At 46.1% G+C, this 26,853-nt stretch overlaps 4 protein-coding genes and 1 long non-coding RNA gene across 7 annotated transcripts in view; 3 read left to right on the top strand and 2 right to left on the bottom strand.

The window, feature by feature from the left end:
- The first annotated feature begins 351 nt into the window (after nucleotides 1-351).
- Nucleotides 352-3,430, top strand: LOC111076746. The gene is made up of 8 exons (XM_041592626.1): nucleotides 352-601; nucleotides 669-780; nucleotides 842-965; nucleotides 1,023-1,249; nucleotides 1,325-1,874; nucleotides 1,952-2,315; nucleotides 2,368-3,133; nucleotides 3,196-3,430. Exons 1-8 carry the CDS (start codon nucleotides 352-354, stop codon nucleotides 3,428-3,430), a joined length of 2,628 nt encoding a protein of 875 aa, XP_041448560.1.
- Nucleotides 2,429-6,853, top strand: LOC111076747 (vacuole membrane protein 1). The gene is made up of 3 exons (XM_041592567.1): nucleotides 2,429-3,133; nucleotides 3,196-3,443; nucleotides 5,472-6,853. Exon 3 carries the CDS (start codon nucleotides 5,482-5,484, stop codon nucleotides 6,775-6,777), a length of 1,296 nt encoding a protein of 431 aa, XP_041448501.1. The 5' UTR covers nucleotides 2,429-3,133; nucleotides 3,196-3,443; nucleotides 5,472-5,481; the 3' UTR covers nucleotides 6,778-6,853.
- LOC111076752 lies at nucleotides 3,559-4,221 on the bottom strand. Its single transcript, XR_002608068.2, has 3 exons — nucleotides 4,207-4,221; nucleotides 3,743-4,140; nucleotides 3,559-3,680 (listed from the first exon to the last, which is right to left on the bottom strand). It is a non-coding gene; the product is annotated as an uncharacterized LOC111076752 (long non-coding RNA).
- A 2,615-nt stretch (nucleotides 6,854-9,468) lies between the features above and the next one.
- LOC111076750 overlaps nucleotides 9,469-26,853 on the bottom strand; it is a 29,949-nt gene continuing 12,564 nt past the window's right edge. For all 3 annotated transcript variants that reach the window (XM_022370673.2, XM_022370672.2, XM_022370674.2), the window contains exons 3-8: nucleotides 17,295-17,518; nucleotides 11,675-11,819; nucleotides 11,471-11,593; nucleotides 11,250-11,408; nucleotides 10,687-11,158; nucleotides 9,469-10,619 (exon numbers count right to left, since the gene is read on the bottom strand). In XM_022370673.2, the coding sequence (XP_022226365.1) occupies nucleotides 10,938-11,158; nucleotides 11,250-11,408; nucleotides 11,471-11,593; nucleotides 11,675-11,819; nucleotides 17,295-17,518 (872 nt within the window). In that variant the 3' untranslated portion in view covers nucleotides 9,469-10,619; nucleotides 10,687-10,937. The remainder of the gene's footprint in view (nucleotides 10,620-10,686; nucleotides 11,159-11,249; nucleotides 11,409-11,470; nucleotides 11,594-11,674; nucleotides 11,820-17,294; nucleotides 17,519-26,853) is intronic.
- Nucleotides 23,866-25,117, top strand: LOC111076748 (gustatory receptor 68a). The gene has a single exon (XM_022370671.2). The coding sequence runs from the start codon at nucleotides 23,930-23,932 to the stop codon at nucleotides 25,115-25,117; it is 1,188 nt and encodes a 395-aa protein (XP_022226363.1). The 5' UTR covers nucleotides 23,866-23,929.

Genomic DNA, 26,853 nt, shown 5'->3' with positions numbered 1-26,853 from the left:
GGGACGCACTGATCCCAAAATTGTTGAAACAATGGATTTTGTTACTGTCATTTCCACGGGTGGCAGTGTTGAGGTGAGTGCAGGCATCGTGCAGTAATATCCCCTCCAGAAGATTACCAAACCATTTTCCGAGTATAGTATGTAGTGCGGGAATACGCCACTGCCTTTATGGGAGCCATCTTCGCGGATCCCCACAACTGGCATGCGAAGGTGTCGCATCAGTTTGTGGGCCAGTGCTTCCACGTGCTGGGACTGAAGTTCAACGTGAGTGTGAAGGAGTTCCGCAAAACGCAGGATCATCCGTATCGCAACGACAACCCCAACTACATATTCGATGCTTAGCCCTTTGTGATGACTGCCGTGGAATCTTTTCTGGAGAAGCTGCCCACTCTACTGGCCCGCCATGCGAAGAGTTTGGAGCCGGATAGGAGCAAGTCGAAGACACCTGCTGCCAAGCGCTTCGACGAGCTGACTGACCCAGTTTCCTGCTACCTAAAAGTGGTGCTTACATGGACGAAAGTGGTGCATTACATATGCACCTCAATGCAGATGAACCCCTGCGCAGGTGATAAGTACCTCTGCGAGCCAGTGGCCAGAATGTGTAAGTGCTTCTCGCCATCCCCGAACCCCGAATAAGTGCTAACTAATTGAAAAATTATCTACCGTAGCATTCAGCATACTCTGCGGGCTGTCCAAGCTGCTGCCCACATACAACGACGAGTTTGGAGGCTTCAAGCATATTTGCCTCACGCTCACCATTGACGCACGCTATGGGCTATTGTGAGTGAGCACAGAGACGCGTCCCGATTGTGATAAAAAAATACCCTTGTGTGATTTGCAGCTACCAGGCGACTAGTCAACATATACTAAAACCCATGCTGGACATGTTTCGGGAGCACTTTGGGACATTCTGCAGCGTGGAGAACTCTGCGCTAGACTTTGTCTACTGTGCTCTGGCTGTTGTGGTAAGCCCTGAACCAATCAGTCACAGCAATCATTCGTGAATGAAATCGTAATTTTAGATGGAGGACGAAGATAGCTACATCATGACCTACGAGTTCCTGGAAAGTATGCTCAAGCAGTTTTCCCAGGACCAGCAGCGTGATCGAAGTGGCAATCTGTATCTACGTCTGTTTACCAATGAGCTGATCACTGATAGGTTTCTGGCCCTACACTTTGAGGTTTTGAAGTCGAGTAAATCCAAAGCCCTGCTTATGGCCACGCTCCTGTACATACGGACGCTTCAGCGGTAAGCTGCAGAGGCGTAATAGCCGTAAAAGCTGATTTCTCATTCATTAACCGATCCGTCCCGATGGTTTTCCAGACACATTGTCAGTGCCGAACGGTTTCCAACGAGGTTCCACGAAATTATCCTGGAGCTGTTGCTTCGCCTGCCACAAGCTTTGACCATGGTTTGGTCCATGGCAGCGAAGCTCTACGTGGAATTGGCCCAGCGCCTGTACAATGAGAGGGAAATAGTTATGCACATCTTGGAGACGTACGTCAAGTGTCAGTACAGCCCTCGCCGAAATCCCAGCTTTGCGCAGTTCAGGGCCCAACTGACACGCTACCTAAAGACGATAATGGAGCATTTTCCAGCAGTGCGGCGGTTCGAGGTCTACACGTTTGTGCTCACTTCCCAGCAAGTGCGCATCGAACTGAGCGTCATAGCCGCACAATCCGTATGCGTGCTCTTTGACCTCTATTGGCTTGAATATTCCACCTCGGAGGAAGCTCGTAAAGAGGTGCACGAACTTCTGCGTACTTGGCCGTATCTCATTTCGTCGTCAACCCACCAAAGTGTCACCCGACCTGTGCTCTACAGTGTCTACAGCGCCGTAGATTTTATGGCTGTGGCTTCAAATAATTTCGAGGTTTGTGCCCTAGGAACTCTAAAAAATATTGCTGAAGACCAACTACATAAATACATATATTATTGTACATTGCATAGCTGTTGCTGACACTGGAGACATTCTGCCTGGATAAGTTTCTACACGATGAAACGCTAAGCGATTCGGAATTCAGCGGCCTCTACACAAATCTATCCCGCTCCGTGGAGGCAACTGGCAACAGACAGACACACATAACCGCCGCAGGGTCTGTGCAATATCAGCACGCTCAGCTGCAGGCTCAGATGAGTGCCAGTGACCTGGGGGCTGCACAGAGGAAGGAACTGCTGGAAGCCTATGCCCAGTGCCTGCGTCGCTTGCACGCCCTTCTTAGGGCCAACAAGCTAAGCGGGGACCGTCTGGCTGAAATGGTGGACTGCTTAGTAGTCAATCTGCTGGAAAGACCACAGCAGAACGACAACCTGAGTAAGCGAGTCATATTCTAGAAGTGCCGTGTTAATCACAGACTGTTTTGTAGGTATCTTTGGCTCCGAAAGCTTGGCCTTCATGCTCATCATGATGCACAAGGAGCACAAGGATGTGATCGGCCTGGCCCAGCAGTTACGTGACTTCTGCGTTTATGAGCTCTCGAACCCCACACAGGAGAGCTTTCAGCGAACCAAGTTTATGTTCTGCTCCGTTGTCATCCTGCACATTGGCTTGAGGAATAGTTTTCCTCTAGACGCTCCAACATACGACGCACTCCTTATGAGTCTGACAGTCACTCCGTCGGGATCGCAGCCAAGTTGCGATCAGCTCACCCAGAGTTATATTCAAGAGAAGCACTTGCTGTTTCGTCAAATGCTCGCTTGCGATCAGGTCGCGTTGCCCAACAACCGAATTTGGAAAGCTCTGTTGCAGTACAATGTGGTGGGAACTGCCTCGCAAGTCCTTCGGCCAGAGCTTGATTTACTAGTCGGCGTTCTGATAGAGCACCGCATTCTCTGCTATGTCCACTGTCTGTCGGTAATCCAGCTGCGCTTCGGCAACGAAGCCAATGTCAATAAACGGATGGCCGCTACGCTGAATGCCCATCTGCGGCTTATTGAGGGCCATGCCTCCGCCGTAGACGCTTGGCTTCTGCGTTGGACTGTTTTCAATGGTTCGCTGAATCTCTTGATTAAAAAAATGGGCACTGTAAGATTGGAGGCAGCCAATGTCCAAGGGAATCGCTTGCTGCCGCTGCAGCATCTGCAACTGATTGTGGCCAATATGCGTCTGAAAGAAGCGCATTTCCAGAAAATGTAGGTCCAGAAGATTTTCCAAATGATATTTTAAACTAAATGGATCGTTAATTTCTTTACAGCGCTCGCTCGATTTGCAGCTTAAAAGAAGCGGCAGCTGGGCCCAAGGAGAGAGCAGAAATCGACAGTTTCATAAATCAGATCAGTGCGTTCAAATATCGCTGCGAGGATGAGCACGCGGAGGCATCAATTAGTGCAGATTTTGAGGGAAAACTGATGTCAGTGCCGCCTGGTCCCATGACCTTATGGCAATGCAAGGCCATGGATGATTTTGATCTCTTAAACGCTTCTGAATAGTATCCATACAAAGGTATGAATAATTTTGGTTCCCGTTTGGGTTGATTAACATCTTAAAGTCAGTGTTTACTTTCGTTTTGTATAATAGTGTATTCTCACATTATCAATGATTATCTGGTACGTTTAGGCCAAATAAGGCCATAAGTTCAGCAAGGTCCACACTGTCCGTTTGCTTAAAATGCATTAGCTTGTTGTACACGAAGGCCAGGCGTTCGGGATTGTCGGTCTCAGAAATTAAATGTTTAAGAACCTTAAAATATTTAAATTGTTTAGCAAGGAAGTAAAATTCATTTAGGAATAGGTTATACGCACCTCAAGAAAAATTTCGATAGCAGATTCAGGAGCAGGTGTCGATGAACTCGTAGCTAAAAATATAGCGTCGTGGACTTGGGTTTGATTACCATGTAAATCCAACAGCAAACTTAACATTTTAATTATAGCTTCGTTGCTGTTTTCAAGAGTGGTCTGGTCCAATGCCCAGAAATGAGGCCCAGTGGCAAAATAGGTGATGGAATCATTCAAAAATTGAAACTTTAGTGAAAATTTGCAAAGAGTGACCTCACACTCTATGCCAGTGGTCTTAATTTCAAATACTGGCATGCAAAATATATTGGCTGGCGTACGCCGAGCGGTACTCAGATCAAAGACTCTATAGAGTCTTTGCTCAGATCAACAAAATTAACCGATGACTCATGGAACATAATAATTTTCTGCGGTAGAAGTTGTTTGTGAACAGAGACTGAGTGCTAAGTTTTTTTTACTTCGACGCGACTTACGATTTGATTGAACTCTCCGATTCTGCTGCGAGATATCAACTGACTTAACTATAATTGATTTAGTTTCATGAAGAGAAGCTTCTATAAACATGGGGAATTGTGAAATTCCAAATTGCAGCGTCTGCAGAAAGCTAGGCTTCAGCTGCGGCGCAAGAGTTTGTGAGCGATCTTCGGTGGCCGAAAACTGATTACATATATGTATGTGTGTATATATGTATGTTTGTTTATACAAACCAAAGATTATTTTTGATATCATATGGGGAAGCCATAGATTGTTTATAACTCATATAAGAGTTCAATGGGATCGGGTACGTTAACTTGTTCATAGAAATAATCAAAATCCAATTTTATGGTCAAAGAAGGCTTTGAAATGGGGTAATTAAGGGGTATATTAGATTTGTGGTAAAAGTGGATGTGTGTAACGCAGAGAAGGAAACGTTTCCGACCCCATAAAGTATATATATTCTTGATCAGCATCAATAGCCGAGTCGATATAGCCTTGTCTGTCTGTCCGTCTGTCTGTCTGTCTGTCTGTCCGTCTTGTTGAGCGCCTAGATCTCAGAGACTATAAGAGCTAGGGCAACCAAATTTGGTTTCCAGACTTATGTGATATCACACTGCTACAAGTGTATTTCAAAATTTCGCCCCGCCCCCTTCCGCCCACACAAAGGACGAAAATCTGTGGCAGGCACATTTTTAAAGATACGATAAAACTAAAAACGCAGTATCGTAGAGAATGACCATATCTACCAGAATGCCGAATCTGAATCAGATCGGATCATAATTATAGCCAGAATGAAGAAATTAATTTTCAGTTGCTTCCCCTGCCCCCTCCTTCCAATGACAACGCAACTCATTTTCCTTCTCGCTCGCAGACTCTGCCGCGTTCAGTGCGCGAGCAACCCCTAGCGGAGGAGATGTAGAATATGAATGGAACATGTACAATCTACATGTTAGATGTAGAATAGACATTGTATATGTAGATGTAGATAGCAGATGTAGTAAAAAAATGTAAATGTACATTTTTAAATTCATAAGCTCAAAAATGTATGTATATACTGACTGAGTACGGGTATAAGTAGAGTCGTGTCCCCAGAAACGACTCACACGTTCCTTCTCGTTTTGTACATAGAAAGGCGGAATAGACTCTGGACTTGGAAAACCTTAGACTCTGGATGTTTTTGGATAAGAAAGCCTAGCCCGAACTCTAGCAATCGCATCAACATCGCCTTGATATAGAAGTATATCCGTAAATTCGATTTCAGAAATAAGATTATGAGACTGAAAATGGATCCAACTACCACAGATTCCACTGACGCATCGGGCATGTTGCTCACAGAGCAGGAGCAGGACCTGTCGACTGAACGTGCGGAGGAGCGACTGGAGAGAAGATCTCTAGTTCTATGGCGCCAGCCCTTGCAGACTTTGAAGTATGGAACCATGGAGGCCGTAGAACTGCTTCTCTCCTTCGCTAACCGGCTGCTGAACAAATGGCTGCTGGGCAGTCTGCTGGCTCTGGGTATAGTCTGCATACTGCCGGGACCACATGAGAGTTTCGTGAGCCTCGGCCTCCAGAATTTGGGATTCGCCTTGTACTGGCTGCTGCTGGGCGTACTTTCGTCAGTGGGCTTTGGCACGGGACTGCACACGTTCCTGCTATACTTGGGGCCACACATTGCCGCCGTAACATTGGCGGCCTACGAGTGCCAGACGCTGAAGTTCCCAGAGCCGCCGTACCCGGACGAAAAGGTCTGCCCCAAAGAGCCGTATACGCGAGAGGTTCCAGATATTTGGAGCATTTTGTCAAAGGTTCGACCGGAGGCCTTGCTGTGGGGCATTGGCACGGCCATAGGCGAGCTGCCACCATACTTTATGGCCCGGAGTGCCCGCCTATCCAGCAATGAGTTGGACGGTGCGGAGGTGGAGCAGCCTCAGGAGCTGGAATTGCAAAAGACTAAACGGCATAGGAATACGAGTATGGAACATTTCAATGTTTTGGACGGTGCAAAACTGTGCATGGAGCGCATGGTTCGTCGTGTGGGCTTCCTGGGCATCCTTCTCTGTGCCAGCGTGCCCAATCCCCTGTTCGATCTGGCTGGCATAACATGCGGCCACTTTCTGGTGCCCTTCTGGAAGTTCTTTGTTGCCACTATGATCGGCAAGGTGCTCATAAAGGCAACCATTCAGCAAGTATGCGTTATAGTATCATTCAGCGACCATCTAGTCAATGGTCTGGCCAACGGCTTGGGCAGGCTGCCCTGGCTTGGCACCCACCTACAGACGCTCTTCAAAGACTTCTTGATGTCCACAAAGCAGCATATGCACAGAAAAAGCAACGGGCAGGGCGAGGGCCATGACTCCTCCGCCACCAGCCCCAGCCTTAGCTTCGTGATGCATGCCTTTGAGCTCTGTGCCGTTGTCATGGTCGCCTACTTTGTCGTTGCCACGCTCAATGCACTCGCACAAATCCATCTCAAGCGGCGGCAGGAGAAGCAGCGCCACATGCGAAACATTGAACTCATTTTGTACTCTGACCAAGAGGAGGGAGCATCTCACAAAACCCTCGTCTAGAAGATTAACTTTTCGAGCTGCCGAGCATAACCGATTTTGATTATCTATGTAATAAAATAATATAAATAAAATTAAATAACGAGAGAGTCCAGTTTCATGGAACAAAATTTAATTTAATTTTTGGATTATCGGGATTGACTTAGATGCCTAAGGTGAAGAGAGAATTGAAATCTTGGTAATTGTATAGTCTTTGATGTTATATTCCTGGGCTCCATCCATACCATTTGTGCCCATATTTCTTGGGACGAAAGCTGTTGCAGTTTCGGACATGGATTTTTACATGGATCCATAAATGGATGTCCTTCCTTTCAGTTGAATAGAAATAGAAACTCGTTTAATTTTAACGTTTTATATTCTTTATTTCATTATAATTAGTTTCATTTTGGATTTGGGTTTCATTTGCTGTTATTGTATTGTTGTGTGATTTGGGGGTGTGGTTGCTTTTGTTGCTTGTGGCTTGTTGCTGTGTGTGTGTGTTTTCAGTATGTTTAATGCCATCATATCATAATTATTATCATTGTACAAGTACATTTATATTCAACAGCAATTTAACACAAAGCTAAGCATTACCTTACGCGGCCTCTCAAGTAATTCATTCGTTTCGGAATACTATGGTACTAGTATGGCTGGGTCTCCTCCCCAACGCCCTTCCCTCGCACCGCACTGTTGTCGCTGTACTCGTATTAACTTTATTTCAACTAACTGCATACTCACTCGTACACTCAAATAATTCGGACATTCATTCGGTTTTCTGGTGATGCGTGCAATAACGAAACTAAAAACTCCCTAGTGGAGTGTCGCCTCTATCCATATGTCCATCCGGCTAACATTTGCACTACCCGAGGCCTAATCTGTATGGGCTTGTGAACCTATGTAGTTATTTATTCTATTTAATACTCTGCGAGAATCCAAGCAAGTTACAATCGAACTTAAAAGCGTGAGGGAACGGAACTGGTTGAATCATAAATATGTATTAGTGTGATCTTCATGGATGGTTGTGTGCGTGGGTGTGTGTGTGTGTGTGTAATGCTGGATAATTTGGTTTAATTTCTTGAGGGGAATATACTGTCGTTAATGCCTAATGTGTACAGACACACGTGCACCCGGTACATACATACAATAAATAGTAATTTAAGTTAAGACTATTTTGCGGCAAAGTCTTTTCGAGAGTGTTTAGAGAGTGTAGACAGTAAAAATTTTAATTTTAACACATTTTAACATTTACATTGGGAAACGAAAGCTCTTCTCACCACCCACTGGGCTGCTCCCCTATCCTAACCCATGCCCATCATGTAAATATACACAAAATCGAAGGGGTTGGGGTGGGGTGTGGTGGATCTGTGTGGTATCGATCGATCAGGATCCAATTAAAAACTATTCCGATCCGATTGAATTGTATTTATATGCTGCATATAATAGTATTGTATGTATATTTTAACTACACTTTCATATACGACACCGTACTGTAACGTAACGATAACGATATGATCTAGGCCGATTTTCACCAGGGAGAAGTAGGCATGCGATTAAGATTACAATTACGATTACTATTACGATTACGATTACTATTACGATATTACAATACAATTACAATTTGTCGTTTGCCTAAACATTTTACTTGACTTGACGCATAATTTTTCAGTATTTGTATTCAATATTTCCTGTATTGCATAAATTAGCATTTCTTTTGTGATTAATCAGTTATAATGTAGTTTATCATCGTTTATTATCTGTCTCCATATCCGTCTCTTTATTTGGATTTATTTGTTTCCCCGCATATGAAAGTAGTCTCCTATCTCATGCACATCATATTTAACATGTAACTTGTTCGTTTTTCGTTTTCGGTTTTATTCGTTTCTAAAATTTGACGCCTAATACAATTTGCTTATAATTTTGGTTAAAAATTCAATTTATCATAATTACCATTTTGCTATAATTTATGATTATAGATTTTATACGATTTATAAGACGCACGGGCAAAAAACGAGGGATAAGTCAACTGATACTCATACTGAGATATTGATTACTGCTTACTGATACATTCAGCGGAAATTATGCCTAGGTGAGTATTCAATTTAGTTTTGGGGGGAGGTTTTCATTACTGCTAAGTACAAAACTAATTTAATTTGACATAATCGCATTTATTCTCGTATCCCTTTCGACTAGTTGCGGTACTCGTAGAATTTGCATTTACTTTCGGATATTTCTAGTTGAATTTTCTCTATTAGCAAACGAACAAATTTGATTGTTTTTTGTTTTTGTTTCAGATAAAATGATTGAATTAAAGAACCATAAAACGGGTAGTGGAGGGGGCTTGCTAACTTGGCCTATGGAAGTACATATTTCTTGAAAGACAAATTCTAGCAGCGCAAAAAGGGTTCGTTCTTACGTACGGCTCTTAGGATTAGTATTATTATTATTATTATTATTTAGATTTGTATTAGGTGTTTCCATTGTTGTTTGAGTTTTTAGTATGTATGATATATTTAAAAAAATATTAACGGCGGGAAGTACTACAATCATTTTGAAGCATTTTAGTTTTTGGTTTTACTCGATCTTTATTCCATTTATATCCATTCATCGTCAATATGTATAAGTATATGATCATCGTTATCATTCGATTTTGTAGCAAAATGTTCAACTCCCTTCGGTTTATGTACGTTTTGTTTAATTTAGTGTAGAATTCCTCTGGTTGATTGTAGAAAATTGTTATTCAATGCGGACATACATGCGAGTTCGAGTAGATATCTATGTATCTGTAGGTTACAAATGCATTCCCATGTCCATCGATTATGTTCTCAATTTAGTTGTATCAAAAGCAAAAAGTATTCACTGTATTGTCCTTAATGTCTCAGAGAATATATCCGTTAGCATTGGTTGGTTTTTTTGTTTTTGGATGATTCGTGAATGGTCTTCGGAGTCTCTGTGGCCTCCCCCAAGTGGACAAATGGAAGTGGGATATGCAGTTGGAGTTAACTTCCTGTTTTTGCATCTTTGTATCTTTTCTGTAATTACGAGTATGTATGTATGTATGTATGTATGTATATTGTCGACTACTTATGTACATCCCTTGTTTTGGTTGAGTCCTTCTTGTGTCCATTTTGCATTAACAATTCAGCTTGATTTTTTTGTAAAAAAAACCCCATAAATATTAGGGTTTCTCATACATACAGAGCACATGCAAAGTATATGCGGAAGTTTTATTCTTTCTAATGACAGTGTTTTCGTTGATCTTTAATACTTTTTCCGGTTTTGTTCTGTTTAAATGCTTACGATTGTTGTTCATCTTTCACATGTTAGATGACTTCTCCTCTACTCCTCGATTCTGACAATAAATTGAAGAACTTTTGTTCTTTTGTACATTAAACGCAGCAAACACCCGCCAACAATGCCAAACAAGACGATAATCAAAGAGCAATTGAATTGAAGTCTAATTGGGTTTTCTATTCGTACACCTCGTAATTATTCTAGTAAATAAATGCCAACAAATTAAGACGAGGACTTCCCTAGTTATTATTTCTTTTACGTTTTTAGGGATACATGGGGAGGGAGGTTCTGTTTTCTTCTCTTCTCTTCTCTTCTCTTCTGTTCTGTTCTGTTTTGTTTTGTGGTTTCCTTTTTGTTAGCCAGCTTGTAATATTAATCCATTAAATTATATTTGTATTTATAAAGTATGTACAATTGCATTGGTTATCCGACAGAATGGAGCAGAGTACAGATACTCTGGACCAACTGCCCAACGCTTTCGAGATTCTGCTCGGGTACGCGGAGAGATCTCTTAATAATACACCCTGCGCGGTGATGTCCACATTATTTTTGTTGTTAAATATAGTCATACAGTCCTGCAAGGCGAAACGAAATTAACTATCAGTGTCAGTTGCGGATCTAACAATATTTTTTGGAACTCACTTCATTTAATGCTCTGCAAATATCCATAATTTTACTTATTCAAGTACAGATTATTGTGCTCAAGTCAATTGGTTCCATTCCTTCACATTCCTTCCTCATGCCACATGTGCCACACGTTGATGCCCCCTTCTAGACGAACCATTCGTCTTTTTGGGCAGCACCAACATTGGCGGCATTGGCATTCTGATGATTGCCGGAGCCGGCAATGTTCGTCTGGCTGAGGCCGGCAGAGTTTTGTGAAAGATCTTGACCTAATTGACGGAATTTGCCAAGCACCAAATGGGACGGACTTTGGTGGCCATCTTCAAGTAGTTGTGTGGAATGCGGTGGTACCCGGATGGTCCCGCAGGGTGATGCCAGTTTCCCGACTGTTGTGGCAGTTGTGTGTGCTCCCGCGTCAGCGTGCCGCCGACACTAATGCCATGGTAGTGCAGATGTTTCGACGACCCATTTGTGTCGGCATTATGATGAACTGCAAAGATTTCAAAGATTCGATTCGATTCGATTGGATTGGATTAGTGGCCCGCGGGCATTTCATTTTTGATTTAGTTGCTTCGCCTTACGCTGGAGTGCTGTGTTCTGGTTGGAGGCATTCTCGTCCTGGCGCCGACACACGCAGATAGCCACGGCCACGATAAGCGCACTCAGGACGAGCAGAACGCCGACAACGATTAGAACGAACCAGGTCATGTCCATGCCAAACACAGTGCTGCTAGCCTCGCCTGCAAAGAGCGAACTTATGGTGTAACGACTGCGAGTAGTAGTAGGGTGGGGGCAGACTTACTCTGGCACAGATTCTGCACTGATTCATCGGAGTTGTCGCCGCAGTGATTGACGCCATCGCACAGCAGATCGGGATGTATGCAGAACTCCCGCGTGGCGCAGGTAAAGTCCTTGCAGGTGTGCTCTGAAAGAGACACAAAGAAAGTTAATTGATATTGTCTAGCAGGGTGCAGAGCACTCCCTACTCTCTCTCTCTAGTACTTACTGGGATCCTTGACCGATGTAATCACCAGCTTGAAACCGTTCGCATCTGTGCCCCAGCCATCGGTCACGTACTTCAGGGTCACAAAGTTTGTGCGCGTCAGCAGTGCATTGACGGTGTTCTTTGTGTTGCGACACGAGATGTCAATCTGCAAAAAGGAAAACCAAATACGAAACATAATCACAGGTATACATATATGGATATATTCCTGATACATCCAATCAAGTGCTAAGGGGAAATACTTTCTTTATATTTAAATTAAATCATGCTGGTTTTTTTTATTATTTTTTGGAAAATGTGCAACTTTTCCCACTGTCGGTCGTCTGTTGGTTTCGGTCACGTTATCGTCATCCCCATCCCCATCGCCATCGCCGTCCTCCTCATCGTCGAGTCGACGCCACAAAGTGCAAAATGATGATGACGTCTCCACCTCCCACTACTCCTCGCCCCACCCTCTGCTACTGTGGCACGTGTATATGCGTCACGTCGCCCACACCCCGCACCCCGCACCCTTTTCCGTTGCTGCGTTGCTGTGTAAATTTGTAATGTTGTTGGTTTTTGCCTCATAAAAGTTCCGCCAAGGGTTCATCAGCTGCCTCCCCGAACCACCGCAGGAGACGTTTGTAGGCTTTGCTGTGGCTGCTTTTCTTGACACAACGTTCTGGTTGTGGTCCTGATTCTGGTCTTGGTCCTGGCCCTGGTCCTGGTCCTGTTACTGATTCTCTGGTTCGTGTGTGTGTCTGTGTGTCCAGGGGGTGTGGCTGCCTGCATCTTCGACGTTGCGCGCTTTGTGCCATATTTTAATTTTGTTGCAGCCCCGAAAATGCAAAACTTTTCTTCGGTTTTTTGTGCAGCGTTTCGCTTTGTGTCATGTCGCCTCCTGCCTACTGCCTTCTGCCTGCCATGTGTGTGTGTGTGTGCTGGAACATTTTAATTTTGGATTTTTGCGGCTTCCCCCCACTGAGGCAGTGACAACTCCTTTTGTCGAAAACTATTTACATGTTCGAAAAATAGTATTCGGTTTGGTCGGTCCTCGGCGCCACTCTCTGGACCTCCTGCCTTTGCTGTGGCCGGCATGGAGTGCATTTGCATACTTTCGCCACTTTGCCGGCTCTGGCGAGGAGTGGCTCAAGTGGCAGTCGAATTCATAAATCCTGCCCATTCGCCCAGACAGTCCCAGGCAGCGACAGGGCAGTCCCAGGGGGTAACTTACGAAAGCTGCTTAGGTGGAAAGTGCCGCAGGTCGACTGCTTCTTAACTTTAGCATCCTTCAGATATGCACAGAGACGGGGGGGACACTTAAAGGTGAATATGGGGATGGGGAACTGGCAGTGCAAAACAAGTCACTTGACAAATATTGTAAGTACATATACCTATGCATCTATATATGTACGTATATATGTATATCCCCCTTTTGGATGCTTATTGAATGGATTTGAATGGCAGTCGGGAAAAAGGAAGAGACGCATGCAAACGGAGGCTAATAAGTAGTGGGAATGCGATGCTTTATTTATTGCAGATTTTGGGGTATTTCTTAGCCAGAACTAAACTTAAATATGGGCAGAAGGTAACGCTAGTAGATAGGTACAAAATTGTGTGATATATCTAAGGGAAACGCGGTCCTTTAGTAGAGGGAATCATGCACAGAAATCAGTATTTAATACCGAGCTGAACAAACTAGCTCCATTATTATCCCGAATATACATATACATACCCCTCGCTATATCCATGTGGTCAGATTCATTCGGTTCCTCTTATCCTTATTACCAGTTCAGAGACCTGATAGCTAACTCATCAATGAGTTTAGCTCGACAGTCGGCAATGCATCCATCTAATGGTTCTGTTCTGGCGATGGCCTGGCTGGTTGCTCCGCCAATAAAGTCGAACGGGCATGCGGGCCTTGTCTGAATTTAAGACCCTCCCAGCTCCACCCATCCTTTGACGTTGGTGCCCGTAAAATGCCCATTAAGCAACGATGCCTGTTGAACTTCTCTTGTTGTGCCTTGCCCGACCCCTCCACCCGTTGCTTACCCACACTCGAATTGGCTGGGCTGCTTTTATGATACTTTCGCTTTTATGGGGCTCTTCGCCTCCTAACTTATTTACGATGAGCTTTCGTTATTTGGGTTTTGTCAAAAGGGCAGCAGCGCCTCAAATCACTGCTGACTTCTGCCCGGCTCCTCTCTGCACCTTTCATAATTAAAGTTAATTCAGTTGCCATCGATATTGATGTTCTCGTTAAGAATGCTTTACGTCCAAGGGGGGACAGCGCTTCGTTTACAGCAGCCCCAAGTTAAAGGCTGATTCACTTCAGCGGTTCGATCAAGTTTTGATCCGTGACCCACACTGGCACAATTTATGGGAATTGCTTTACGTCCTGAATTGTTTGTTCAAGTCTTTATTAAAGGCCGAAATCGTCCATCGTTCCGATCCTTCGGATGTCTAAGACCCCTCAAAGTTCCTCATTGTATAAAAGTGGAGCTGCACTCTAATATCCTATCCCCAAAACCTATTCTCTGGCTGCGGGTCGTGACACCCCTCGATACCCCAAATTTTAATGCCTGGGCAGGTGGCAGAGAGAGAGCGAGAGCGAGAGAGCGTTGGCAGTGGCCCAGTGCAGGCGCCACTCCGAAATGAGGTCGTACCCGAGAGAGAGGCGACAAAAAAAATGACAGCGGCAGGAGCCGGCATTCCGCAGCGGAATTTCTTCAGTTTTCCATAAATTTCAAGGTTTCCTCTAGAGAGGGGAAACTGGGGAAAGTGCAGCAGCTCAGGATTCTGGCTGCATTTTTCTAATTTTCTAGCTGAATATTTTTATACATATTTTTTAGTGGCGCCGTCGCCATCGCTGTGCTGCTTCCTTTTGGCAAATAAAGGATTTGGCTTATGCGCGCTCTATTTGTGGCCACTTTCCTACTTGCCTCACGCTGCACAGCCCACACACCCACACACAACACAGGACACAGCCCACCCCACCACAGCCTCTCCCCCGCATTAAATAGTGCAGTGTGGGGATCGTGTGGGGATCGTGTGGGGGAACGAATGAAAAATGGAAATTGTTGCTGATAAAATCACAGAGCCATCAGCAGAAGCAGAAGCAGGAGGTGGAGCAGGCGGAGCGTTGGCAGCTTGCAGCCTTCGCCGCAGTGCAGCCGCAGTGGAGCCTTGGAACCGCAGCCGCCTCCCCACACTCTTTGCTGGCTGTCATCATTGCAAATGTTGCAGCGACAAAATTATGCCTTTGTGTGTGTGTGGAGTATGTGGAGCATAGCGGAAGCCCCACAGGGATTGAACCTAAAATGTCAGAAGCATCAACGTGATCTGGATAATGCGGTAGCTGTGGTTGGGTGGCTGTTTGGCTGGTTGCCTGGTTGCCTGCCTGGATGTGAATGCGAATGTGAATGTGGGTGGGCACTGATGGTGCGGCACTAGAATTCACAGTTGGCCAGCAAATTGTGGTGCTTGCCTACGCCCCTGCCCTGCCTTCGGCTGTGGCAAACTAAGCAATGATTGGCCTTAACTATCGGCATGTGATGCACTTTCTCAAATCATGTACATGTGTATGTACAATGTACATGCATATATCTAGATTGCAGATGTGTGTAGATGCTGGTGTTGGCATATCATCTCTCAATTCCTTGAGCATTACTTAATGGGGAGCTGCCGCTGCCTCCAGGGAAGTCTCCCACTTAATCGATGTGCGGAATGCTGGGCACCGGTTGCTCCTACTGCTACTCCATCATGTTCTGGTTTGCCCAATTTCAATTTCGAATGCATACAACAAGAAGTTACTTCAGCTTGCATAGTTTGGCTGTGCAGGGATTATCTTCACATGTATTTCTATCTGTGAAACTCAAGTGAAACGAATTAAAATTAACTTAATAAAATTCCCTGTGAATGTATCTGCTGGCCAGCCATGGCTGTGACGTGTTAGCATTCGAATAAACATTTATACTTGAGTGCTTTTTATAGCGAAAGTTTTGATACATCAAATAAATACACTGCTGCCTCCCCCAGGAGTAATTTAAGCAAGTCTGCAAGGTGCAGACATGCGGGCACCTGTTCAAACATACATACATATGCACCTATGTGCATACATATGTATGTATGCATGCTTAATGCCAATTTGAGTTGTCTGTTTTACAGTTCAGCTCCTAATAATTCAATCTACTATACGCAAACACACAGACACTCAAGTCAAGCCAACCCAACCCAATTACTGTACACAATTACTACTGCTCCATGGCATGGAAATGGAAGCCAGCAGAGAGCAGCCAGCTCACATGTGCAAGGATTTGCATACTCGCAGTATGCTCACATCGATGGGTTTGGATGCGCTGTGATTACCAATGCACTATGCACAGTTAGGGCAAAAACTCTACGTACAAGTTACATTTTTCCTAAAAAAACGAGAAGGAACGTTTGAGTCGCTTCTGGGGACGCGACTCTACTTATACCCGTACTCAGTCAGCATATACATTTTTGAGCATATATCTATTTAGAATTAAAAAAAAAAAAAAAAAAAATTTACATTTTACATTTATTTGCTAGATCTGTTATCTACATCTACATATACTATGTATATTATACACTAACATGTATAATACATGTCCATTCATATTCTACATCTCCCCGCTAGGGGTTGCTCGCGCACTGAACGCGGCGAGTGTGCGAGCGAGAGGAAAATGAGTTGCGTTGTCATTGGAAGGGGGGCAGGGGGAACGAAATTAATTTCTTCATTCTGGCTATAATTATGATCCGATCTAGTTCAGATTGCAATCTGGTAGATATGGGACTCTACGATAATGCGTTTTAGTTTTATCGTACTTTAAATTGTGCCTGCCACAATTTTCGTTCTTTGTGGGGGCGGAGGGGGCGGGGCGAATTGAATACACTTGTACAGGTGATACACATGAGTCTGAAACCAAATTTGGTTAGCCTAACTCTTATAGTCTCTGAGATCCAGGCGCTCAAAAAGACGGACAGACGGACGGACGGACGGATGGACGGACAGACAGACATGGCTATATCGACGCGGCTATTGATGCTGATCAAGAATATATATACCTTATGGGATCGGAAAATTTTCCTTCTCTGCGTTACAGACATCCACTTTTACCACAAATCTAATATATGTACCCCTTAACTCTTTTTTGAGTACGGCTTAAAGCTTTAGAAATTTCGCTGATCATTTTAATATTTGCTAGCAGCTGTAAGCAGTCAATTTTAGTATCCATAGCGTACGTAGACTTTTGCTGGACACGGTATGCAAATTTGTAGCACAATCTAATTGTTCGCTCAAAGTTGTTTCGCTTCCACTCCCACTCCCACCGTGGAGAAGCTATTGCCGAGCAAATCAATAAGGCTGTGTGGATCCCCACCTATGCAAATATGTTCGAGTATACCAGTATATGTATGTATGTGGGTTTAGATGGTAGATGGCTTCGCTACCTTTTCGATTTGCATATGCAAATTAGCGTTTTCGCTAATAAAAATGGGCGACACGTAGCCGCGTCCCTGTGCCTCCTCCCAAGAACAATCTCGGAGACGTGCTCTACCGGGATTCTGTTGAGCCACCGAAGCAATTATGCTGAAGGAAGATGGCTGGCATGGCTGGACTCACCTTGGGCGTGGAGACGGCATGGGCGCCGTCGAAGACCAGCAGGTGGTCGTTGCAGTCCAGTTGGAGCATGTCGAAGCGTAGCATGAAGCGCTGCAGCACCGAGTGCGTCTGGAACGTGATGATGCAGTCCAAATTGCGCTCGTTCTGCGACCAGAGAACGGCGCCGTCGATCTTCCTGTATAGCTGCTGCAGAAAGTGATTTTTGCACAGCGACTGCATGTAATCTGCGGAAGAGAAAGAGCATCGGTTATTGATTATTCCATCAATCGGATATTGAAAAGCGCAGCGTTTCAGTGGCAACAAACACTAAAAAACGAAACCAAACGTCAGACGCTCTCCCACCCATAATCTCCGGGTTGGCTTTGTGGGGCCACTTCCTTTGCCTTAATGGCGGGGCGTCTCGTGCGCTGCGCCGGAAAATGTGCACTTACGTTTTAATGGAGGGATGAAAAATTCATTTACGCTTCGTTTCGCCTGCCACTTGCCCCACACATGTGCACGTCCCGTGCGCACCAGTTGCGTTTACCCCTGAGCCCCAACCCGCCGACTGCACTTCAGTAACTACATATATGTATGTATGTATTTAAGATGGTGTGCTAAATGTACATACATTTCATCAAATATTCATCACCAAGAAAACTTCTTTCGTTCTACCAAAGACCAAGGAAAATCGTCTACCATTCAAATTTGACTTCCTATTACTATTATTTTGACTTTGGTTCTACGGAACTGATTTAATGCATTAAAAGGACAATTTTAGAAGAGGAATATAAAGATATATTCGATACATTTACTGCATTCTTTCAGCTGCCAATAAGCAAATTCCAATTAATGTATGGAAAATGCATTTAAATTTCGCATACTAAGCTACTAAAACCACAGGGACAGTTGCGGCGGCACTTTCAGTGTTACGCCTTAAGGGTCAATCGAAATCAGCTAATGACCAGCAGCGTCAGTCACTATACTCGTCTACTCGTGGAAGCCGTCTGCTGCTGCCAAGTAGTTGGCTATTATTTAAGCAACTTTTAATTAGTTTGATGGCGAAAACTATAGCGCTTAAGTGCGAAATGCATTAACATGGAACGAGGGGCCATTTCCAGGCGCTACTGATGGCCGGCCACGGCGCGGCTGCGGCGCGGCGCCATGCAAATGAAGCCGCCAGCGGGGCGGGGCGACCGGCAGTCCGACAGTCCGGCACATAAAGCCAACGCGTGCCGGGAGCAGGACGATGACTCCAGTTAATGGAACCCACTAAGCTGGGGGTTGGGGAGGGAGTGTGTAGCAGTACAGCACGGGGTGGGGGGGGGGGGGACTTATGTGCGCCTGATTTCAGGCAATTTCCTGCTTAGCAAACCGCTTCCGTTCCCGCTGCTGCCGCCTCCGTCGCCGCCGTCGCACTAACTCAATTTCTCTCCAATAAAACGCACAAGATGACGACGCATCAGCGCTGGCGTTGGTGGGGGTGTGAGAGGCGAAAGTATGGGGCAAAGAGGGAGGAGAGTGGAGAGAAAGAACGCCCAAGGAATTTACTACAAATTCGTTTTACGCCCTGCACACACACACACACCCACACACACTCGCTCCGCAGCAGAATCGAAAAGAGAGTGGAGATGGCAAAGTCGCTTTAATATGAGGTGAGCAGTCCTCTCACCATAAGTAGTAGTTGCAAAAGTAGTGGTAGAGAATGGGACTCACCTTATCTGAGAAAGTCCCTTGCAAAGGGACCTCCGAAATAAAGGCCCCACCATGTGTGGCTCCTCCCTCTCTTTCTCCCACATTGTAAGTGCCTTATTTTTCGGTCACAAATGTTGTTGTCGCCGCGTTGCCAACTTCAAAATTGAATTCACAATTGGATTGTGAATGGCTGACAGAGACAGGGATAGCCAGCAGCCAGCAGCCAACAGCCGCCAGCCCTTTGTTTCACCTCCCCTCTCCCTGTCAGGTGCAGACCCCGCCCTATGGCTTTCCGCTGCTCTATATGTAATTGGCAATTTAGTTACAATTTCTCTTTGATCTCCGCCAAAGTAAATAGCAGAGGAAGGCAAAGAAATGGGCCTTTGGCTTTAGTGGAGTGTGGGTGTGGAGAGGGGAGCTTCTAGGCTCTTGCCTTCTGTGCTACCTGCACAAATTGGCCGCAAGCCATTTGCTGAGTAATTTTCAGTGGGCTTTCCCGAAGTGCAAAATGTTGGAAGCTCTTTGAGCTTCAGGTACAAACTGCTAGCAGCTAGCAGCTGCCAAATATACCGTTTGAGTCTCGGAAAGAATGTATACCAAGATAAACCTTATTTCTTTTGTATATTTTTTTTTTAAATATATATTTTTTATAATTTTTCCTTTTTACTGTTTTTTAATCTTTATTTTTGTGTGACGTGTGGCTGAGATCAAAGGAAATCATGTGACGTCACGGAATGTTATCGTTGCAGCCTTTTACAGATGCATGTTAATCTAGCAGTGAGCTAACAGCGAGAGAGGAGAGGCCTTGATCTACAACAGGTTTGTGATTTACGCTCTCTGTTTTTACTGTTTTTCCTGTTTCGTATTTTCTAAGTATTTAATTTATATATTGTATATTTATATTTTCCAAAGTTATATTTTTCTATATTTATATATTTTCTCGTACATATTTCTTTCTTTCCCTCCCTGTTCTTTGTGGGATATTTGTTTTTGATCAGTTAATTTCTCTTCTGGTGTGATAATTATTTATTTTTCAGCTTTAAGCACACCTCCATTGGCCAGATCGGATGTTGATTACAGGGGGAAACTCTTGTAAGTGTCAAAGTTCAAGAGTGTCTCCTTTAGATACTCAAATGTGTCACTGTTTTAGACATGTATTTCATACGTAGAGTAGAGTGTGTGCCCCGTCAAAAATGGGAGAGTAAACTGTGCATCTACAGCGACAGCGACAGTTGCATCAGCATCCCATGTGGAATGGGAATGGCATGGGCATGGGCATGGTTATATAGCCGGCAATGCGAATGGATTGATGAAAAGTGAGAAATAGTATTTCTGCACAATTTGCCACAGTCATACTGATGGGTGGGGCGAGAGAGGTGGATGAGATAGATGGATGGAGACACTTGCAAAATATCAATTACGCTGTGGAGTGGAAATATACGGAGCAGAGTGCTCGGATGCTATTTCCGCTACAAGTACGGGTATCATTGGCTTCTGGGCACTCCACGGCAAAGGGGAATGAGGGAATCCTTCAATCATTTCTGGCCAGGAGCGGCCTAGAGCCGCATGCATGTGTCTATGGGTGTACCGGGATTATCGTGCAGCTGTGTTGAACTGAACTGAACTCTTCCCTGATCCCCGCAGGGACCAAGACGAACCGAGAGAGAGAGAGAGAGAGAGACAGGCAGACGGACGGAGGACAGCTGCCTCGAGCTGTCGGCTGTCGGTGCTGTGTCGGGAGCGAAAGACAAACGAAAGCCGCGCGGAGCGCTGAAACCCATGTGACATAGCCCGACACGACACCCCCAGCAGGAGCCAGCGGGAGTCCAGGCCGGAGCGACGGCAGATACATTTTCTATAAATTAAGGCATTTCTGTCACAAATGTCGGGGGAGCAAAGGGAAAACAATTCCATTTGCCACTGGGTTGGAGGTGGAGAGGAAAGGAGTCGCGGATCTGCCAGATGGAATTGCAACATGCCTCAAGTTCAGCTTCAGACACACTCACAAATGTGCAGAAGTGTGTTTATCTCCAATTTGTTTATGCACTCGAGAGTACGAGCATCTGGCATGGGACGGGGAGGGGCGCAGGACTTAGCATTGGGTGTGGCATTGGATGGCGGATGGCAGATGGCATGGCAAAAAGAGCAGGCAAAAAATGTCATTTCCGAAATTGGGGATAATGCCCTGGCTTAATGGGAGAATGTGTGTCCCACATCAAACGGAAGATGGAGTACGAATGCTAAAATATCTACCGAATATTACTACTCAAAATGTGTCCCATTCCAATCCGATTGACGGATAGGAAAGCTCTCTCCTGGCAGCAGCCTCATCTGTTGGCTGGGTTAATAATGGGGGATTATTCGGTCGGAATATCTCATTTGTTCACATTAAAGCACTGCCAAAAGGATTAAAATTAGCATAATTAATTTCTGGGATTTTCCACTCGCGCTCTGCCCCCGCGTTATTAATCGACTAATAATGCCCCGCCCCGCCCAATCTTTGTGTCCCCCCCCAAAGACTGTAGGAGCAGCGTTCCGTGGCCCTAGATAACCCTGAGACCCATCAAACTTAACGCCATAGCTCGAGGCTATCCCAAGCCACAGCAAAAACACCACTAACCCTCTCTCACCCGCAGAGGAGTAACCTCCTCATAGCTCGCGGGATCCGGAATCGCACTGGTAATGGCCCTCGCAGGAGCCCCGGGCTCCGGCTAACTCCAGAGCTGCGAGTATTTCCCAGCTTAATGCTTCCGACCGGGGACGGGCACGGCACTATGGGCTGTCCGGATGTGCTTGGTGGTCTTTAATTCCCCACCGACCCCACCCACCCCCCCACGGAGGCCGGGGGCCCACGGCCGGACCCCCCAATGCGCTGACAAGGGCCGGGGGGCGGTAGGGCAAACATCAATGTGTACCTAAATTGCAGTGCAAAGGATAATTTTGAGGCATCGTCTGATGAATGTTTCTTGATTAGAAACGATTTCTGCAGTCAGTTATGCTTTGGCAAATATTTCGCTGGCCTGCCCAGTTTGAGGAAAGCTTTACAAGCACGCAAGAAGATAACTTTATGGCCTATTGAGTTGTGTTGTTTTCGGGGGCTTCAATTTAATTAAGTGGCACCCAGGATAGCAGCATTATCTGTATACTTAATATCTGTAGCCGTCTATCTGTGCAGCTATTTCTCCATTTATGCAGCTGTTGCAATCTGTATCTATATAGCAAATCGGGCAACGCATTAACGCAGTAGTTCGAGTCTCTAATAACTGATTGTGTTCCTTGAATCCATTAACAGACCGGCACCGGCTTATGCCCCATTTGGATTTGGGGCAGCTTATGCTCATCCGTTCCGTTCGTGCAACTCAAATCCCATACCCTGAACTGAACTGACCTGACCCGCCCTGACCTGACCAGACCACCGACATTGAAATGCAAATTTAATGTAAATGTTTTAAACTAATTTTCAGTGATTATGCAAAACCGCAAATAAATCTGCAGCAGTGGAGCCGCCAGTCGAAGCCCCGGCAGCATTCGAGGATGCTGCCGTAGATGCCACAAGGAGCAGCAGCAGCAGCAGCAACGGCAACGGCAACAATGGAACGTACCGAAACCGCAGCAGGAGCCGGAGCCGGAGCCAGGGCCCAGCTCAGTGCGTGTCCCAAAAGGCTCGGAGGCAGGGGGAAAGTTGGGGGGTTTGCTGCTGCTGTGCAGTGCTGTGGCAAAAACTTTGCCTCGAAATCTGCTTGGTTTTCGATCATCTGCCCCCCCCCTCGCTTCAGGTCATGGTTCCGGTCCTCCCTCTACTCGTCCGGATGTGCCGGGGCAAGTTGGTTGCAACAAAATAATTTCGCTGGCTCGTTTGTCAAACTAATGGCAGGAATTTGAGCAATTTAAGCAACAAAGGTTAAACAATGAATTTCCTGTGCTCCAATATTGAATTTTACTTGGCCCCGAGGGCGTTTGTGTGCTGTCATCACCGTTCAGTGTCCACCAGCCAACATCCCACTCATCCACTCATCGACTCCATCCACTGGCAATGTCCAAGACCCTCTCGCTCTCGGTTGACTAAGCTGGAGCTGGAGCTGGCACCGACAGCGACAGCTGGTGCCGGGCTCACACGCTCCATTAGCGCGACCAAAATTCGATGCCATCTTTTGTGGACTTGGGCCCCGGCTACGGATTGGATTGGGGCAGATGACGCCTCCGGGCTTTTGCTTTTGCTTGTGCCGCAGCCCCTTGCTGCCTGGCCTAATGAAATAATTGAAGTAAATGCCTTTCGCCCCAGCGATTCTCTACATTTTCATCCAGCTTGTTCGTTCTTCCATGGCGTTGCCGCCGCACTTCCCGGCGCTTTGCATAATGAGCATAATCCCTGCACGGACACGCCTGGGCCGCCGATTGCCGCATTTGACACTGCCCCCGGGCTGTCCGTCAAACCACTAGCGGAACTACATACAGTCGAGGGACATCGTCATCGTCATCGTCGTCGGCGGTTTGTCAAAGTAATTGGCCAATTTGCGGGCGGCATTTGGGCACACTTTCAGGCTCCACGCTCAATTATGATGGGTCGCAGTGCCGCGTAATTACGCAATGAATTTCCACAAACTACAAAACTGAGAGAAGTTTTTATTGGAAATTGCATTTATGTATTAGGACAAGAAGGCAAATCCCAGATGAAACATCCCCACGGAAAGAGCAATCGGGTACAGATATTCCTTGGAAGATCTTTTTTAATCCACGGAGAAACTAATATTTTTTTGAGGGAGCTGATCAAATTCAATTATGGAAATGCACACTCGAGCATTTCCATTATTGCCATAATTAGCCCAGAGCTTCGTTAAGTGCCTGTCAATTTCAGCTAATGGCTGAATAAACCCGAAAGCATACGCCCAGAACCGCCTGAGTCCGGGGACACACATATTTTGTGTAGTGCTCGGCGGTGAAGCAACAGACGTGCGGACAGAATGAAAATCCTGCAGGACATCAGGGCGATGGTCTTACCCACTCAAGTGTGCGCTCTGCTGCCCTTCTTCGGTGGGGAGAATGAGGAGAACTTTCGATTGGGCAGATGGGGCCGTTGGTATGGCCGCCTGATCGCTGCCCTGCTGCTGGTCAGCTCCGGGCTGCTGTGCCAGGATGTGCTGTTCGCGTCGCAGGAGTACAAGTTGGTGGGCAGCTCGCTGGGCGACACGGAGGAGATCAATCGCACCATCGAGACGCTCTTCTGCATCTGCAGCTACACGATGATGGTGCTCTCCAGCGTGCACAACGCGACCAAGCACTGGAGCACCCTGCGGGACATAGCGCGGATCGACGAGTATCTGGAGGTGAACGGCTTCAGGGAGAGCTACAGCTGTCGCCTGCTGGGTGCCCTGGTGGCTGTCAGCTCGACGAGCGTGGTGCTGGTGGCCTTCTATTACGTGCACTTTCTGAGCGGCATCGGGGCCAGGCGGCAGTGTGTCCTCATGCTGGTCTACAGCCTGCAGATGCTCTACTCGGGTGTGTTCGCCGTCTACCTGCGCACCATCCTCAAGAATCTGGCCCTGCGCATCGAGTTCCTCAACCGGCGGCTGGACGAGTTCACGCGGCAGGAGAGGAGCAGAGAACGGACCGACCGCGAGAACTGGCGGGAGCTGAGCAATCTGATTGAGGTGCTCTGCAAATTCCGCTACATCACGGAGAACATGAACTCCGTGGCCGGAGTGGGTCTGCTCTTCTACTTTGGCTTCTCCTTCTACACGGTCACCAATCAGAGCTACCTGGCCTTCTCCACGCTGACCGCCAGGTCGTCATCATCCGACGAACAGTCGGCGGACATTGTCGACACCATGGGCCTGTCCTGTGCCTGGGTTCTGGCCGAGACTGTCACCATGGCCGTCATATGCAGCTCCTGCGATTGTCTGGCCTCGGAGGCCAATACCACGTCCCAGATCCTGGCCCGCGTCTATGGCAAGAGCAAGGAGTTCCAGAACATTATCGACAAGTTCCTCACCAAAAGCATCAAGCAGGAGGTTCAGTTTACCGCCTACGGCTTCTTCTCCATTGACAACTCGACGCTTTTCAAAATCTTCTCGGCCGTCACAACATATCTCGTCATTTTGATACAGTTCAAGCAGCTGGAGGACTCCAAAGTGGAGGAGGTGGGACTGTGAATAATACCACAAAAATCTCATTTTTCTACACATTTTCTGCGCACTTTTTCAAAGTAAAAAAAATTAGTTCTTCAATGTACAATGTGAACAAACTCTTTGGGATTGTCTAGGCAGGAAGCGAAGTATTTTCACGGCTGGGAATACCCTATCCGCTCCGTGGCATTTGTCCCCGATTTACGTTCTTGAAAAATCAATAAAGGAAAAAGAAAAGCCTGATGGCTGCAATTTCTCTACGCTGAGGGGACAGACAGACAGACAAACATTGCAATGCGTGTAGATCTCAGAAGCAGTGGAAGCAACAGCGGTAGCAGTTTGCCAAAGGGCGTGCCACGTGCAACTTAAACGCATCATTAAACTTTTGTCAGGAGTTGCAGCATGAAGCATGGAGCATGGGAGGCTGTGCAGCAACCTCAACCAGAGTCATTCGAGCGTGCAACGAAGATGAAGTGCCAAACTAATGAAAGAACTGTGAAATAAGCGTCAGGCAAAGGAGATATGGGGGCCAGGCAGCCCAAAATGGGGACAGATGATAAGATTCATTGAAGTTTGTCGTCGTCTTCCGTTCCATTCCCTTCCATTCCATTCCATGGGCAATAATCAAGCGAATTGTCGCCTGTCATAATGTTTGAATAGTCTAAAGTTGGGGCAAGTTGAGATTTGTTTTTCTCTAGAAAAATATGTATGTATAATGGTTATAGTACTCCAATTCCAAAAAAGTAGCCCATAAAGATGAAGGACTGCCAGGCAGGAGAGTAAATTCCTACTAGGGGGCCGGGCCGGGCCGGGCCTCCTCTTCACTTCACCCTGATTGAATTGAGTTTTTCTTCTTTTTCCTTTTTCCCATTTTATGATTGAACAAACTTTGGCAGTTGCGATTGGCAAACGTGGCAAAGGGCATGGGGCATGGGGCATGGGGCCAAAGGGCAGTTTAATTATGCCAGTCTCAACTTTGTACTAAGAACTTGTCAAATAGCTCTCAACTTGTAGGCCAGGCTATTCCCTGGCCCCGGCTCCTGCCCGGCTGGACACTCAATCCGGGTAGCAGATCATTGTTGGAGGTAAAAAGTCCGCCCTCTGTGATGGGATGGGGTGGGGAAGGGAAGCTAAGGCCGCCCTGGATATCGGATGGTCGCGTGCTCGCGCTTTTGTTTATTTGCCTTTCATAAATTGTTAATTAAATTTCTGCACTGGCCCGCCCCGCCCCGGCCCATCTGGCTCTGGCTTAACTATTTTTCGAAAATTATTTGTTTGCTTTTTTTATTTTTTTTATTATTTTATTATTAATTCCATTTTTGCAGCCACGGCGAAATCTTTCTTTTTGCGAATTTCTTTCTTGGGCTTTGCTTTCGCTTGTGAAAAAACAAAGAGAAAACTTTTTGCATAGTTCTGGAGGGAGCCCGAGTTTAGCTTTGCCGTTAGTTTATTATGCCATTGTTCTTGTTGTTGTTGCTGTTGTTTTTCATTATTTTTTGTTGCTTACTTACGAGCATTTCTTCGGTGCTGCTGCTGCTGCTGCTGCTGCTACTATTGTCTATGCAGGGAGCTTCTTCTTGTAATATTTTTCTTTCAGCTTCATGGAACCCGCCTCCAACGCCTTGTACTGCCCTGCTCTGCCCTGCTCATCTCATTGCCCTGCCTCTACCCTTACCATTCCGAAGCTCGGCTCGGCAGATAATTCTACGGCTTTGTTTTGCGGGCGCGCGAGTTCCCTCCGCACCGCCCAAGTGGATTCACGC

Source organism: Drosophila obscura, unplaced genomic scaffold, assembly GCF_018151105.1.
Source record: "Drosophila obscura isolate BZ-5 IFL unplaced genomic scaffold, ASM1815110v1 contig_181, whole genome shotgun sequence".
Classification (NCBI taxonomy): domain Eukaryota; kingdom Metazoa; phylum Arthropoda; class Insecta; order Diptera; family Drosophilidae; genus Drosophila; species Drosophila obscura.
The sequence above is the reverse complement of the archived record's forward strand: the minus strand, read 5'-3'. Positions and strand labels throughout refer to the sequence as shown.

Excerpts from the sequence above, each read along its gene's own strand:
- LOC111076746 (XM_041592626.1), top strand. The coding sequence starts at position 352 with ATGACTGCCGTGGAATCTTTTCTGGAGAAGCTGCCCACTCTACTGGCC. Across the intron at positions 966-1,022 it reads ACTGTGCTCTGGCTGTTGTG|ATGGAGGACGAAGATAGCTA; the intron begins GTAAGCCCTGAA and ends TCGTAATTTTAG. Across the intron at positions 2,316-2,367 it reads ACAGCAGAACGACAACCTGA|GTATCTTTGGCTCCGAAAGC; the intron begins GTAAGCGAGTCA and ends ACTGTTTTGTAG.
- LOC111076747 (XM_041592567.1), top strand. The coding sequence starts at position 5,482 with ATGAGACTGAAAATGGATCCAACTACCACAGATTCCACTGACGCATCG.
- LOC111076748 (XM_022370671.2), top strand. The coding sequence starts at position 23,930 with ATGAAAATCCTGCAGGACATCAGGGCGATGGTCTTACCCACTCAAGTG.